This window comes from Ananas comosus, linkage group 20 (genome assembly GCF_001540865.1).
Source record: "Ananas comosus cultivar F153 linkage group 20, ASM154086v1, whole genome shotgun sequence".
NCBI lineage: Eukaryota > Viridiplantae > Streptophyta > Magnoliopsida > Poales > Bromeliaceae > Ananas > Ananas comosus.
Window position 1 is genome coordinate 61971 of NC_033640.1, and position 17007 is coordinate 78977.

The 17007-nt window shown below is 38.0% G+C and overlaps 1 protein-coding gene across 2 annotated transcripts in view; it reads left to right on the forward strand.

Moving 5' to 3' along the window:
* The window catches only part of LOC109725366 (probable 3-beta-hydroxysteroid-Delta(8),Delta(7)-isomerase), a 99147-nt gene continuing 84209 nt past the window's right edge, over positions 2070-17007 (forward strand). For both annotated transcript variants that reach the window (XM_020254525.1, XM_020254526.1), the window contains exon 1: positions 2070-2270. In XM_020254525.1, coding sequence (XP_020110114.1) covers positions 2241-2270 — 30 coding nt within the window. In that variant the 5' untranslated portion in view covers positions 2070-2240. The remainder of the gene's footprint in view (positions 2271-17007) is intronic.

A 17007-nucleotide genomic window follows, 5' to 3' on the forward strand; every position in this document is an offset into this window, starting at 1 on the left:
AGAAAATTCAATAGTACCAAGAGGTTGGTACTATCAATAGTATAGTAGACGGACTGTATATATATATATATATATATATATATATATAGTCCGGTTATGGTGCTTGTAAAAGCACCAAGCACTTGGTGCTTGTAAGTTTTTTACCGTTAGATCTACTTCTCGGATCATTTTCAACCGTTAGATTATACTATTCAACCAACCAACCACCCACCCAACCCTAGGGGGCCCACATCATTCTAACCGCATATCTCTTAATCTAATGGCTAAAAATCTGCAAGCACCAATAACTTGATACTTTTAAAAGTATAGGAGCTCAATTCTATATGAGTCCGGCTATGCTGCTTGTAAAAGCACCAAGTACTTGGTGCTTATAAGTTTTTTACCGTTAGATCTACTTCTCAGATCATTTTCAACCATTAGATTATACTATTCAACCAACCATCCACTCAACCCTAGGGGGCCCACATCATCCTAACCGCATATCTCTTAATCCAATGGCTAAAAATCTACAAGCACCAATAACTTGATACTTTTAAAAGTATAGGAGCTCAATTCTATATGAGTCCGGCTATGCTGCTTGTAAAAGCACCAAGTACTTGGTGCTTATAAGTTTTTTACCGTTAGATCTACTTCTCAGATCATTTTCAACCATTAGATTATACTATTCAACCAACCATCCACTCAACCCTAGGGGGCCCACATCATCCTAACTGCATATCTCTTAATCCAATGGCTAAAAATCTACAAGCACCAATAAACGGTAGCAAACGGGCTCCGTTGCCACTCATTTGTTTTCGATGATGAAGTCTCCAAATCAACGATCGGTACCGTTGAACATGATCTATACTACTTGAAGTATTTAGAAACCAAATTTCAAGATGATTCAAGTAGTATAGATCAGATTCAACGGTGTTGATCGTCGATTTGAAGGTTCCATCATCGAAAAGCAACGGAGTCCATTTACTATTAATAGTATTCCAGCAACTTACTCTCTCTCTCTCTATATATATATATAAATAAAAATAATATACTCATCAATATAAATTAGTTTTGAAAATTTACAATTTTAAATAAAGAAATTAAAATTGATTAACTCATATAAGGAATCAAAGTTGAAATTTTATAGTTTTTCTAATAAAGATACTTTAAATGTTAGATAATACCTCTTGGCGGTTGGTACTCGAGACCCAAGTTTGAATACTAGTTGATTCACATTTTTAGCTAAATTTATTTTTAAATAAAATAAATGAAGCAGGTAGCGTGCTATCTATCTCTCAAAAAAAAAAAAAAAAATCGTTAATAAAATCTCCATTTTAAGTTTTTCACGACCCATTTTGAAAAAAGGAAAAGACGAGACAAGTATTACGTATTTGAAAATAGCAGTGAAAAGTACACCGACAAAATTTAAATACCCAGTTGGTGCTATCAAATTTATTATTATTATTATTTTAATCAAAATCTATCCAAACGATTTGCACCGACAATAATGTTGCAAGTACTAGTGCTAGTATTAAATTATAGTACAGAAAATCAGTTATGGGAGGGGCAGCGACCGACAGTCCGAGAGCCGAGTAGAATTTTTTTTTATAAATAATCTTATTAATTTTTATAATTATAAAAATAAATTTTTTTAAAAAATAATTATAAAAATAAATTTTTAAATACGATAAATGATTCATTGTATTCAAAATTTCTTATTAGGAATAAAAAAAGAATAAAAATAGTGAATCATTCATCATTTTTACCATCATAAAAATATAAAAAAAAGTGAGAAAAAAAGAAAGCAGTGAATAATTTATCGCTTTTAAAAACGATAAATTATTTATCCCTTTCATAAAATTATATTTATAAATAAAAATTTAATAATTTTATTTTTAGAATAAAATTTTAGAAAAAAACCATTCGCTAAAAATTCCGCTTGAGTAGGTGGTGGGACAACTGACAACGTGATCTCTTCCCAGCTTTAAAAAATAATAATAATATAATAAATAAATAAATATTATAAGTTATTATAACAACGAAGCTTGTCATTGTCATTGTTATTGCCTCCTCCTCCCCTGCCTTCCTCTCATTTTGTATTTTACACATCAAGTCCGTTTCTGTTTCTATTTAAAGAAGCTTGTCCTTGCCTCCTTCACTGCCTTCTCTCATTTTGTATTCCGTTTCTGTTTCTTGTTGAGGGCGGAGGCGTTGGCTCGGAAAACGTACGGCGTACTTGTGAGCGAGAGTAGAAGAGAGAGATGGGGGCAGCAGCAGCCGAGCAGCAGCATGTTGGTGAAAAAACTCAAAAATTTTAAAGTTTGAATTTTATTCTTTAAATTATTTATTTAATATTTACTATTATTTATTATTTATTATTTATTATTATTTTATTTATTTATTTATTTTCTTTCTTAGTTAGAAAGAAACGAACGAGATATTTTTTTCATTCCGTTTCTTTCACGGAATCTTGTTTCGTTCATTTCTCGTAACGACAAAGAGCGTGAAATTTTCTTTCCTTTTATGCCATTTTTTTTTCTCTTTGCTCAAAACAGAGCAGGTGGAAGGATATCAGATAATTGGTTAATCATAATCTGTTCATCATTTTATCTTCTAATGTTTTTTCTTATCTACTGGGTGTTGAAATAATTTCCGTCAATCTCCTTCACGATCGTGCTCACAGGAGAAGGAATATCTTGGGATGTTATTTCTGGTTAATCCCGCACGTAAGGACGGTAATACGCTTTAGGGCAGTACTTCGCACGCTTCCGTATAAGATCATATCTTTATTTGGATATTTGCGTTTATCGTTTGATTTTATTTTTACTACAAATTAGTTAGATTCTAATCAACAATCTAAGGCTTAGTTCTCAATCTGATTGTAATTAAAAAATCTAACGCATGCTAATCATTAAAATATATATATATATAGAGCTAGGCTACTATACTATCGGTAGCACGGAGGGCTCCGTGCTACCAAGTTGTTTTCGATGATGCGGCTTCCAAATTGACGATCGGCTCCGTTAGACTTGATCTACATAATTAAAAGTATTTAGAAACTAAATTTCATAATTTTTCGATATCATTTACCTAACAAATAAGTAGTCTAAAATTGAACGGCTGAAAATAAAAATCTCTTTATTAGAATACATGTGTCATTAAACTATAATGTAATGATGTCACTTGATTTTCCGCATTACGTCGTAATCATCATTAGAATTAGTGTATACACTTTAATGATCAATCCGACTCCATTGGTTATTACGACGTATTACGCTTGGTTTACCCAAGAATAGGAATCTTTTGGAAAACTCAATGGGTACTGTGAAGTCGAAGCGTTCCAACTCTACGAAGTCAGGGAAGTGCGATAATACAAAGTCAAGGGTATCATCGAAGATTTTCCTAGGTTTTAACACGCAAAACTCAAACACAGTGATAGTTCCCATCTACCCACTATCTAAAGTGCTACGCACACTGTTAGAGGGGGTGGATAACACGTCTGCGAAAGCAGAACGCGATCACATACAAGAGCAAGCACATCGGAGCTAGTATCAAGCAGCACGGAAGTGTGTGCAGTTTAGAGCTCGCGACGACGATATCAGGCGTAGGTGGAGGCGTGGTAGGGGTTCACGGAAAGGAGAAACTCATACTAGCGATCGGTCAACATACACGCCTATTCAAACAACCGTACAAGCTGGGCAGCTTACACCAACAGGAAGAGTTGTACGTACGTGTGCGATGGCTCAACGCCCTGAGGGCGTACAGGAAAATCCGAGAAAGAGCCTAAACGCAGACTGTCTTGATGGATTGAGAGTTAACCCATTTTCGACGAGGTTCTTGAGAGCTCCGAACAGTAGGAACGAGAGTAGGAAGAGGAGTTCCTGGTGATGATGGAGCTGGGAAGACACGAGGTGGAGGAGCGCATCGACATCACGACTTTCCCAAACTAGGAAGCAGCGCAGGGAAGAGAGGGAATATAACGCTACGAGATGGGGAGAAAACCGGAGAGAACGGAATTCATCGAACGGTACTAGCGAAAACCAAGTGAGCCAATCACGGATAGAGCAGAACTCCGGACGCTGGAGCTGGACCCGTGGCTACAGGACTTCGTTGTGTAGAACGCGCAGATCGAACAGCAACGCTGCACCTTCTAGACGGAACTTTATGAGGTCTACTACCGTCTTACAACGGTACCGACGCTGTTGTAGGAGGAGATAGTTCGCTTCGGAGAGAAGGGTGTTTGAGTACCAGACTCGAATACGCCTCGTAGCGAAGAAGTGAAAGCAACATTGAAAGAGAACGTCCCGGGCGAGGCAAGAGGCTCCTACACCGGAGGAAGCGCTCACGGACACCGAAAAACGAAGAAAGGATGAACCAGACAAACCCAAGGCCGTGTAATAGTTGCGGTTGTCGTAAACTGTTGCTGTACCAAAAAGGGAGCTTGGCCGAGACTATGGTTGACAGTACCTGAATACGAAGATTGAGCGTTTTCGAACACAACACGGGCGGAAAGGCGAGTCTCTACCCGTTCAGAAGGAGTGAGAACAATCAGATGATAAACAGGATTTTGATTCAACGTTCTTTTTCTCTATGAAAACCCCATTACTTTTTAATATATTGAATAACTTTACCTCATGTTATAAAACCTTCACACCCCGAACCCTTTCTGGATTCTCAGCAATAAATAGCTGGATAACGGTAATAATGTTTATTTCTAGGTGGTAAATAACAAAGGTCTCTTAGATTTCTTGATTCACTGAAAATACAGAGACAGATACCGAGAAGTTAAATGACGGATGTAAATAAGAATCTTTTGATAACTCAACGGGCACTGTGAAGTCGAAAGGTTACAACAATTCGAAACCAAGAGTATGCGACACTAGGAAGCCGAGGGTGTCATCGAAGACCTTCCTAGGTTTAACCCGGGAAAACTCAAACACAGTGATAGTTCCCGTCTGCTCGCTATCTAAAGTGCTACGCGCACTGTAGGACATGAGAAAACATATGTTTTCAGAAACAAGAGTATTGAGCAAATGTTACTATCTCTCAAACTAAGTTACTAGATATGACAATTTGTACGAGATCACAAAACTTAACAGATCTTTGGTTTGAAGTACTAAAAAGTTCTAATAAGAGTTCAGATAATTCACTTATATTTTACGTATGAGTTTTAGTTTGTTGAAAGATTATCATCTTCTAACCCAAAAAGCTAAGTAATAGCCTCAATAACTAAACCTAGATCTCTCACTTATCTCTTTATATATATATATATATATATATATATTCTACTTGGCTTGTTTTATTAAATATATGTGACATTAGACTATAACGTATATACGTCACTTGGTTTGCTGCATTACATCGTAGTCATTATTAAACTTAGCATCTACGCTTTAATGAAGAGTGTGGGGCTCCGGGAAAGACATTTTGGAAAAATCTTGTTCCACGTTAAACTTCGGGTCTCAATCAACTTTTGCGAATAAAAGAGAAAAATTTAAATCGGAACGGATGCCCTGCTTGTCTGGGCGGTGTTTGTATCCCTAAAGAGACAGGTGTACCTATCTCAGAGAGGATATAAACGTACTATATGGTTGGATTATGTTATAGTGTTGGTAGTTAGAGATGAATGTGTTTGGTAGTTAGGCATAGTATGTGGTACGTACTCGTACGTTCTAAGAGTATGTCAATGCGCTAGGAATCGTCTCTACTACGCACGTAAGTATGTCGATGCGTTAGGAAGCGTTTCTACTACGTTTACGTGTTTGTTGTTAGTTTCTTTAAGAAGATAGTAAACTTTCATAAAGAGTGGGGCTTGGAAACAAAATTTTAGATCTTAATACTATTTTGGTTTTTTAAAAACTTTTAGTAAAGGGCTTGTCTTTGAGTCGGAGAACTTTTGGTTGATGGTACTCCCTATACTTTGGTAAAAACGGTATTTTAGTATTTGGTAACGTTATTAAAGATTTATCTTTAAATATTAGAATAATTTGGTTCATCGTTCGTAGGTTAAAATGACTTGGTGGTGTCAGATTCAATTGGTTTCAATTGTATTCTCAATTCTATTGTTCTATTGGCATCGTCTTTTAATTCATCAAGTAACCTGGTGATTTTGGGAGATCATTATAGCTTCGGAACGTGGTACGGTACTGGTTGGAGTGGGGGCTATGGTGGACATTTTTATCACCCCACTCTTTGGTTGAATTCTATAAGGTCACTGATGCTGTTTCGGTACTTCCGTTTCGGCATTAGTAGCCTTAGACTCCTATCAGTTCTCTCTCTATATACAAGTCGATCTTACTTTTCGGATATCACCGTTCTATATATATATATATATATATATATATATATATATATATATATATGATGAATATTTTCGCACTCAAAACTTAAAAAAGGAGAAAGGGTTTTATGGCCAGGGATAATTATATTAAGGTTAGTATATGATTATTATAGTAAGTAAGTTGAAATTACCTTATTTAGTGTCAGTATGTTAAAAATAAAATAAAAATTTAATAGTATTTTATATAATTAAGAATCAATAATCTAGATTAGGTTACTGACTGCTTAATTCATAGACAGTGAAAAAAATGGATTTAACGGGAGTTTATCATGCATAGTTTAAAATGAAAAATATACGTACAGTATAGAAGATTATTGGCGGTGGATGTATTATAGTATAAAATATTGTTTATTATAAGCGTAAAGAATTATAAAATAAAGAGTGTGTTTTATAGGCGGTGGATATATTATAGACTAGTGTATTATGGAAGGCGTATATATTATAAATTAGTATAAAAAATTTTCCACTTATATATTTTTAATAGAATTAAAATGGATAATTATAAACTTTATACTCTATAAAAAAGTTATTTTATATTGTATATTTAAATGTTAAATTTTAAAATTTAAACATCTATTTATACTAAGTGTTTAACTATAACTAAACTCTATTAATAATTTTATTAACAACTATGTCTGTTTGGAAAAAAATCAGCCTTTTTTATAACGTAAAGTAAACGCTCTTATCTTTCTTTAAATATGAATAGGTTTAAAAACAGTTGACTTCCTATAAACGACATTTTATAAAAAGTGTTCGCGGGGTATTTTATTATAAGGTATGAATATTTTTTTTGTTTTTAGAGATACGTTGTTTGTAACTTTTATAAAACATAGATGATAGAGAGTTAATCGATTAATTTTTTTTTCCAAACTTTTTATTTTACTAAATTTATTCGAATAGTTTAGTTGAAATTTAAAATTTAAACCAAGTATTAAAGTTTACACTTAATTATAAAATTAAATTTTAAACTTTAATTAATTTTAAAATTATAAAACCCACACATTTGTCATAAAGTTTAACTTTTATTAATTAATTAAACTTTTATATAGTTAAAACTTTTTATCTACCCTACTATTTATTTAATTACAGAAATTATTAATAAATATAACTTTAATTCCTAAGTTTTAATTAAAGTTTTAAATTCAAAATAAGTATTTAAATTTAGACTTAAATAATTAAATTTTAAATCTTAATGAAGTTTAAAATTTTAAACCTATGTGTAATTTTTTTTTAATTACAATCTTTTTTTGATTGACTATTTATTTAAATATGGTGGTTATTAATGAATTTAAATTTTATAATTATATTTAAATTAAATTAATTTACAATGCACGTAACGTGCACGTGATATTGATCATATATATATATATATATCATTTAGTATACTTAACAGATTAAATTAAAAAAATTAAAATAGTTATTTTACAACATCTTGCACATTTCATTTATATCAATCAAATATACCTATCCACATTTACATACTAACAAGGAAAACCGTTCAACAGGCCACATCATGACACCATCAACGCTTAAATCGATGTTTACGGTGAATGAGAGACACAGCCTCGGAAGAACATACTAGGCAAACGAACAGTGACAAAATAACGGGCGGTGAACAAACACCTTTACCGCGTCACCCTAGCGACCCAGCTTCGGCGAATGAGCTTCAACCGAAGCTGCGCCGACATAGCTTCGCTGGAGGCTGGGAAGAGCAATGTACGTAATTGCGGCCGACTCCAACTGCGCAAGCTACCGGGCCCGGGTACCCTGGCATACCGCCAGCTCCAGTCTTAGCTGCTTCGGTGGAATGCCGTTACCGAGCGGCTTGAGGGCTCGTCGCCAATCGGGAAGGGCACTTTGTGTTTGTGAGGTTTTGACAACGGCACTAGCACAGCATATCCTGTGGAAGCGTAGGGAATGCACAACTCAAACATGAGTTGTATCATGAGTCGGGAAAGAAACGTGCGATGAACCGTATGAAGAAAATACGAAGCGGTTGTGAATTGTACTACCAGCCATGAGGCATCTCATACCCCCAAGTTCATGAGAAAATGCCAAGATGGCATAGTACGAGTGAATAGTAGAAAAGGCACTATTTAAAAATCATACCTTAGATCGGCAATGATTATACTCTGTTTATGCTTGCTCAGCCTATGAAGCAACCTACTCTTTTATATCTTTTGAATGATACGTTAATGGGATAAACACGGGATTATAAAAGTCTATAATGTCATACGCTCAACACGACTTGTGACCAAAAAGAAGCTGATGAAACTGATCTATTACTCCGCTAACCGCTCCTTCTCTTTTAGTCGCCTTTATACGAAGAAAAGAGCCCCTTACTAATGAACCCAAACTGGAGAGTGGGCCGACAGGCATTCCGGCGACGCTTCCATTTTTAAAAAGCAACTCATAAGCGCATATTAACAAAGTAGAGAGGACAAAAGACTTGGTAAAACGCAGATAAAAATCCGGCGAGCTTTAATGCCATACCCAGGCTCTCCGAGAGGAGACCAAACACCGGTTTGTCTAATAGTGTGAGACGAACTTCGAAGTAACCGCCTAAACTCATTTTTTCTCCATCGAAAAGTGGGAACCAATATACATTGAAACGAGACACTATAAGGCTTTAATCACTTTCCTCAGCCTTACACTCCACACTGGTAAATGTCATACATGTCATCAATTCTCTATGGACTTCATATAGAGAGAAAGGCTCTTGTAATTTGTTAAAAGGTCATGGGTTCGAAGACAACTTCTAATGTACATGGAAATAGAAATCTTTTAAAGTTAAAATATACTATAAAGTCGTTGGAACGCCTCTCTTCTCTTACGTACTAAAATGAGTAGACACCAAGAGATATTTACTGGTATTAAAGAATTAACATTGGTTTCCTCCGGCGAAAATTCACATCCATTATTATTCTCTTCGTATTTACTACAACTACCGTTCCATCGACAAGATAGCTTGTCAACGAACGTAAATTAAATAAACCAAAGACACCTTTCTTAAAAGTAAATACAACGAAAAGAAACAAAACAATAAAAAGGTAGGTTCAGTATCATTGACTTACAACTAATAAGTCCTTACACAAGAAACGGGATGACCAAAAAGACGGTTGTACAGGAAGTAGAGACGTAATCCTTCATAATCGAGGGAAAACCGAGAATCTTCCTACGGCAGACTATTGCTGTTTTATCGTTATAAGAGTCTGCGAGAGTTGGTACGTAGTTATTAACTACCCTAGGCGCAGCGACTCGCAGTTGTTCTTCACGTTGAAAAATAAATATCGGTGGCACTGTACTCGGTAGAGCTAAGGTAAGACATACACAAAATGATCAATCGGGCATTAGAAGTAATTATTAGTTACAACAAGAAGTACTAACGTATCGATACAATATGGCGTCTAGTGTAACAGGCTACCTTTTCTTCCAACAGTAGTGGCTGTCCATTCAACACGGCCGATGTCTATTAGTCCCACTTCTATCCCGAATAGGTCTCTATATTATGTCACCAAATTTTAATAGAGACGACGTACCGCCGGACATTTTAAGAATTAGGAGGTCAAAGAGCTTCGTGCATTGAATACGAATGATGCTTAAACAACACGTCGGATAAGTCGTACCTACCTCAGAAACGAGGTTACGGGCTTGAACAACGGGAAGCATTCTTCGTACCCAAAGAAAACCATTAACTACTACATTCAGATCGGAGATGATAATAAAAGAAAAAAAACCGAGGGGATTAGAGGAATACACGTTAGTTTATCTTCACTAACGCATATAGACTTTCTTCGAAGAAGTCCGAGTGCCTTGTGATCAAACACCACTCTTACCGCCACCACAACGCCTTGAGAAACTTACAGTTTTACTTCAGCTGTATACGTATCCATCAAACTCGTTTCGACAACCAACGGAGCCACCTAAGTAGCGCACGTCCATGTTCAAAAAAAAAAAAAAAAAAAAAAAAAACCCCCCCCCCCCCCACAGGAAGTTCTTCATTAGTTCATGCTCTTGAGATATAACGACTTTGTAGTTTCATAAACAAAGTTTCCTAACATTTTTATAACGCGTCTATGGTATGTAGGAAACATTTTAACCGTAGTATTTATTTTAGACAAAAGACAACTAAACACGAAGTTATTCGTGCAAAGAAAAATATATATTTATAAAGGTTAGATCTAACAAGGATTACACGATGAAAAGTACAACTTGAACGGCTTGTCGTTCTATACCTTCGTCGATTATGATGGTTCCCCCGCGTACATACATATAAGTTGCCAATAGGGTCACGGGGAACGACGACGACGTATACCATAAACGACGTACGAATTGTGTAAGAGTAAATACGTGCTTAAGCAAACACTTTTAAAAGACAGCAGCAGAGGAAGATACGTCTATGGGAGGACAATTCTAGGTTGGTTTTCTACAAAGTGAACGATCTTATTAATGATTAGAGAAATAGAAATGGACGACCATTCAAAAATCGACTCCTAGACATTGAGCCACTGGAGAGTTCTTGACAACCCGAGAGGACGACACATAACTATTTGTTATTGATCACGGTATATCCTCCTGATTTACTTACGTAGAGAAACGTTAGTATATTAACATACATACTTCTGTGTGACACAATTTAACGTCGAAGAGAGTAACACCGTTCTTTCCTTTTTACCGCGTCCAGCCGTGAAACCTCGGCTCACGTTCTTAAGTTGAGAAATTGGGTTGTATTACGTTCATCAGGATATTAAAGAGACCATGATCCCTCACTTCGTCGTCGTTATTCCCGACGCTCCAAAAAGAAGATAGGAATTGGAAGTAAAGGAAGAGGCATTTCGAATAGTAGATTCGAAGTACGCTCACTCTAGAGCAACAACAGCATTTAGTCCGTATACGACTCAAGACCAAAAGTACACTAACGTTAGTCTGGTGGAGTTCAAGGAGGTTTGAGTACGTCCATTGAGCTTAAGAGGTAGGCTACAAAAAGAGAATTACTTCAACTTACAAGCTTTGAAGATGGCATTAAATACTAGACGACGTCCAATGCCCAATCAGAGTCGCGAAGAGTAAGCAGTCGCCTATAACTTTCCGAATAACGACGTAATAGGAGGACATAATTTAAGGGCGAAAAGCCGTTGTTACTGGCACGTCAAAGCTTCGAGATTGAATACTTTCATGAAAGCAGCGGAGGTTCCTTCGGCAACTTACGTGTTGAGAAAAGTTTATGGAAGTACCCAATAATATTATAGGCCTCAACATGTTATTCCGACAATAAACTCGGTTAAGCCTCAACAGGTTATTCCGACAATAAACTCGGTTAAACACAGAGTTAATACAAATAACCTAAGACTCATCAGTAAACTAAACAAAATCTGTAAACCTCTAACTAAAATAAAGTTAACTTTACACTCTAAACCCAAGTGGAAGGTATAGTCATTGGGTTTTAATATGATGTATGCATCATCTTAAGCCGAGTCTACATTCCACGTGATTGTTTAATTACTTGGTAATAATGTTGTTGCTCTACTCGATTAGTAGTCAAGACTATTCGAGAAGTTTAGAAATACAAGAGTTGTGAGAGCCTCTATGTCAAACAAAGTTACTAAGATAGGCAGTTAATGTTGTTGTTTCCTGTGTTGTATACATTGTTTGTACATCGCTAAAAAAGAGAAACATTCAAAATCGACATCGCTCCCTGCATGTAGGCCCGGGTCTCCACGAAAGGAAACTAGTGCTTGAACCGCCAGGCGACCGGCAACTCGTGGTGGCGCTGGTAGCTTCGCGAGCATTTGTGGTTGGCGGGCATGTAGCCGCCGACGGGGCCGCCACGAGAGAGATAGTAGTGGTGGAGGTGCGTACCGGGTATAGAGGATGGTATACATATCAGGTATATATGTACCTTATGTTGTTCTAAACTCTTAAATAATGTACGTGAACTTAACCGTATAATACTCGGTACGTGGATCACTAGATGGTAAATTTTGTTTAATATCTAAAAAATTTTTTTAAGTTTGTTTAGTTGAAGTATTTAAACATTTTTTAGCCACGGACATGGTGTGGGTAGAGTATTAATAGAATAGAGTACGAAATTAGAGGCACTTAATTACTCAACGTATAAAAGGCATTACTGAAAATGTCAACTTTATTTAACCTATCAACCTGGTTTTCAGTTTTTTTGAGAGAAAAAATGACACAAAATTCAGCTCATATATATAGCTGTACGTATGAGCATTTACTAATCGTACCCATCGCGTCGCAAGTTTAGCAATGTAGTAAATGAACCGTACTTCTAATTTACCCCTTATTAAATTAATATATCGAGGAATTTTGGTGCTCTAGGCAGCAAATAAAGTGAAATTTTAGACTTGTCTATTGCTTGTGCATCTCACATGCCAGATGATAGTTCAGGAATCAGTTTACACGAGCTGTGATAGTCAGTAAATGCACGGGTATTTACGCGTACGTGCAAGTAAAAGAAAATTTGGTGCGTATTTTTACATTCATACAACAACACTTAATATACAGCGTACTAGTCTACGTCTTTTATTAAAGGGGCCCTCAATAAACACACGTTTTTTAAGATGATGAGTGCTTAATTTCTTGAGCCGATATAGGAGAGATGACTATCCTATAGGGGACCTCTTCCACTACTTGTACCTGGAGACTAGGAGGCCGCTCACCAAGTTGGGGCCTCGGGTGCCGGAGCGGTAGCCCAAGTTGTGGCTGTTGGCGCTGGGCTAACCCCAGCTCGAGCAGGGGAGGGGCTTGGGCGAGCTGTAGCGCACGTGCAATAGGCCTGCGAGACGTAGGGAGCGGTGGGAGAGGTAGTCGAGCAGTAGCTTCTAATGGAGCGTGTGTAACAGCTTCTTCATCGCGTGGGGGCGCCGGCGGAGCGAGAACACCATAAGCTTCTTGGCGTTCAGGTGCCCGAGGCTATACTCCCTCAACCACCTGCCATCGACCAGCAGCTGAACACGCCCCAGCTAGCCCGCCGGCCTCTCCGCCGACTCCGTGCGGGTCCGGAGTCGCTCCTTCGCCGCCTGCTGCAGCAGCAGCGCCATCCGGCTGTGCACGGCCTACTTGAGCACCACCGGCTACCTGAGCTTGGTCTCGGTGTCGCGGTACTGGGTAAACTAGGCCAGGACCAGGACGGGGTCGACGTGGTGGTCCGCCACCTTTTTCAGGGAGAGGACGAACACCTTCTCGAATTCTAGCTCCCCCGAATCCAACCCAGATTGGTACCGGCACATGTACACGCGCATCAATCTCTTTCTCTCTCTCTCTCTCTCTCTCTCTCTCTCTCTCCCTCTCTCTCTCTCTCAATATCACAAATAAATAAATAAATACATGATCTAAACATGAGTCGTTTACGTCACCCGAAGCTTGCAATTATGAACGGTAAAACCCCTTCACTTAGGTTCTCCTACCTACGAACCAGGGTTTGTTCAACCGCGGGCGCGTGTGCACAGCGGTAGGCTAACCACAACGTACCGGTGGAGGGTACGTTGGGGGGCCCTTTTCCGCGCCTCGTGCTTGAAGTTTCGCGACCGGGGTTCGCAGCGTAGGCCCCTCTCTCTCTCTCTCTCTCTCTCTCTCTCTCTCTCTCTCTCTCCTGTGCATGGTTTCGCAGGGCGCTGCGTGATGTTTATGTTGCGGCTGGGTTTGGGGTAAACGCGGTAATTTTGTTCAATGCATGCCATGGAAATGTTGTTACCGAGGAGAGCACTCTCTATATAACCGGAAAGTGTTTTAGCTGGCGCGAAACATACTGTTCAAGCAGCGGGTGCCTTGTTTGGGCGTTGAGCGCGCATTGCACCAATGCGACTAGTACACCGAGCTAAACTAGCCGTAGTTGTAGCAGCCGAAGTGCTCTCTCGAGGTTTTGGTGCGGCTCTAGCAGGCTAAGCACAGGCTCAGGCTCCACCAGGAGTTAACGGACGCGGTCCTGAGCGGCGGCGAAAGGGGGTTTCCGCCGCGGATGCGCCTTTATGGCTGGTAGAGAAGCGAGCGCTCTCTCAGGAAGCTGGAGGCGAAGAAGGAGAAGGTGGTCCTGTACCACCACGCCCCCGAGCGCGTTAACGAGCTGCCGCAGCCGTGACACTAGAAGCTGCTGCCGAACTTGCGCGACAAGACCCGGGTGCTCCGGCGACACTCCCGGCGCCTCCTCCTCCGGTCCACCTTTCCCAGTGCTGGCCACGAGGGGGGAGAGGGCGGGCTCAACCGCTTCGGGATGATGAGAGCGCCCGAGCGTGGCTACGGGCTGCTAACGGCCAGCTACAAGTATTGGAAGAGCTTCCCCTTAGGGGACGCTTCCCTGCTTTAGCATCTCATAAAGTGACTCATTCGAAATATATATATTCAGTATGATTTAAAAAAAAAAGTGAACATGAGCTAGCCACGTGGCGTAGAATGGTTGGTAAGTAGAGTAGAGTAAACGTTGAAATGTATGCATATACAAATATATATTTGGTGAACCATATATACGTACCATTGTTAATTTTACCCGTCCTCTACCCCCCTGACGTATCTCGCCCACTACTACCTCTCCTGCGGCGGGCCTCACTGCGGCTACATGCCCTCCTAGCACAAGTGCCCACTCAGCAAGTAGCCCGAGCACGAGTTGCCTCTCGCCGAGCATTTCAAGTACTAGTTGCCTTCCGTTAACACCCGAGCATTCATGCACGGCGCTTAGTTGACTAGCAGCAGCAGCAGCGGCGGTACGTGTACGTGCGTACGTACTTATATTAACGTACCTTCAACGTCGCTTCTACAACTAATTTGGCACGGAAATCAAAGTTTCAAATATAGTTAAAATAAGAATTAAACGCTGACATCATTAATCCAACACAAGATCAAGATGAGAAGCAAAAACCAAATCACAACACCAACAACTGAGATCATCTCACACCAATGATCAATACAGAGCAATATATACATGAACTTTTCACGGAAGAGCATAATTACTTGTTTAATTAGAGCATAATTACTTGTTTAATTTTAGTTTAAGAGGACGATTTAACCAGCGTAAAAAGTAAATCAATATGACAATGTGTGCAAGCTAGTGATGAACAGTACAGAGCAATACATGAACTTTTCACGGAAGAGCATGTTTACTTGTTTGATTTTAGTTTAACTAGAGGCTGATTTATAACCAGTGTTAAAAATAAATCAATATGACAATGTGTATAAGCTAGTGATGCAGACTAGTGATGCATGAATCATAAAAATCTTATCAAATTAGTTTAAATATTAAAATAATTTAAAACCCGGAGATCAATTAACAGCGGTGATACACGATAGTTAACTTAGTCTAAATAATACGTGCTTAGTTTAAATAACTTAAAAACTATCTATATCAATTAATATTCTCCACTGGTTAAAGTTACTTAGCCCTATTAAGCTTAAAGTTATTGACTTAGGGAAAGTGATCGATACTAAGTGTGTTAAATCTTAAGAACTTAGGTTAGTTTAAGTTATTTGTTTATTACTAGTACAAGAAGATTTAGAATATTCGAACTCTTCATTTATTAACCAAACCAGTGTATTTTATGATTAGATTAGATTTTTTCAATTAATTACTTTAAATATAATAATATTTTGTTTGTTTTTCCTTTCTCGAGTACGCTGCATTCACACCTGCTTATGTATTACTATTGTTCAGTTTTCTCTTTCCAACCTGGTAATCACCTAGAAGGTGTTTCTCTTTGCGATGCATGGTCACGTAGATACCTAGAAGTACGCTTAAAATATATTTTTATCTTTGAACCCTACTTAATTTACATTTCAAATTTGGAATAAACATCTACATGTACATCATAATGAAAAGTGTTTTAAAACGGTTTTTCTTATATTTTAAAGTAGATCAGTTATTTGATGCGATGGACATGTATATAAAAATCTGATTCGTATTTAGATCGTGGGTGAAAATGATCATAATAGTTATAGTTAAAAGCAAATATGATTTTTAGTTACCTTACATATAAATCGTAAAAAATAAATTTATTATGCTGTGCAGAGATAAAGAAATTTTTTTCTTTACCAGAGGTAGTTTGATTCGAGTAACTACTCTCTCAAGATGTATCTTTATACCATTTTTGCAACCACTGCACAATATCAGTTTCCTTTTCTTTTTTTTTTTTTTTCATTTTTTTCCAAAAAAAAAAGCAAGACAAATCCTAAGAGAAGTAAGTTCACATGGTTTGCGGGTTAACAATAACGTGAACCACGTGGTGTAGTCGTACACGTGGTGAGCAATTTCGTTAACCATTAACATAACTTATGCGCTGAGTTTAAGGTGCTAGCCTAAACCGCTTGCGCCACGTGCCTAACTTCACCTCGTTGTCCACATTGGTTATTAAGTGCCAGTTTCCAGGGAAAGGGTAGGTTGCGATATATATATATATAATCACACACCGGTTTAACAAGTCTCGAATTAATAGTCTCCGTAGATTCTACCACTTCCGCTAATCTCAGATACTCAAACCACCGGGGCTCCATTTCGTTTAATTCATTAATAAGGAGAGAACAAGATGATAAAAACAAGAATCATGTTCGCTAATTAATACAAAGGTAAAAATACAAACAAAAAAGGAAAAAAACAAACTACTAAATTTCCACAACTTTACCCTCCTGCACCTCTAACCTCTCGGGTCCCTCCCTCTCTAGGCTCAATTCGTGTTTCGGTAACC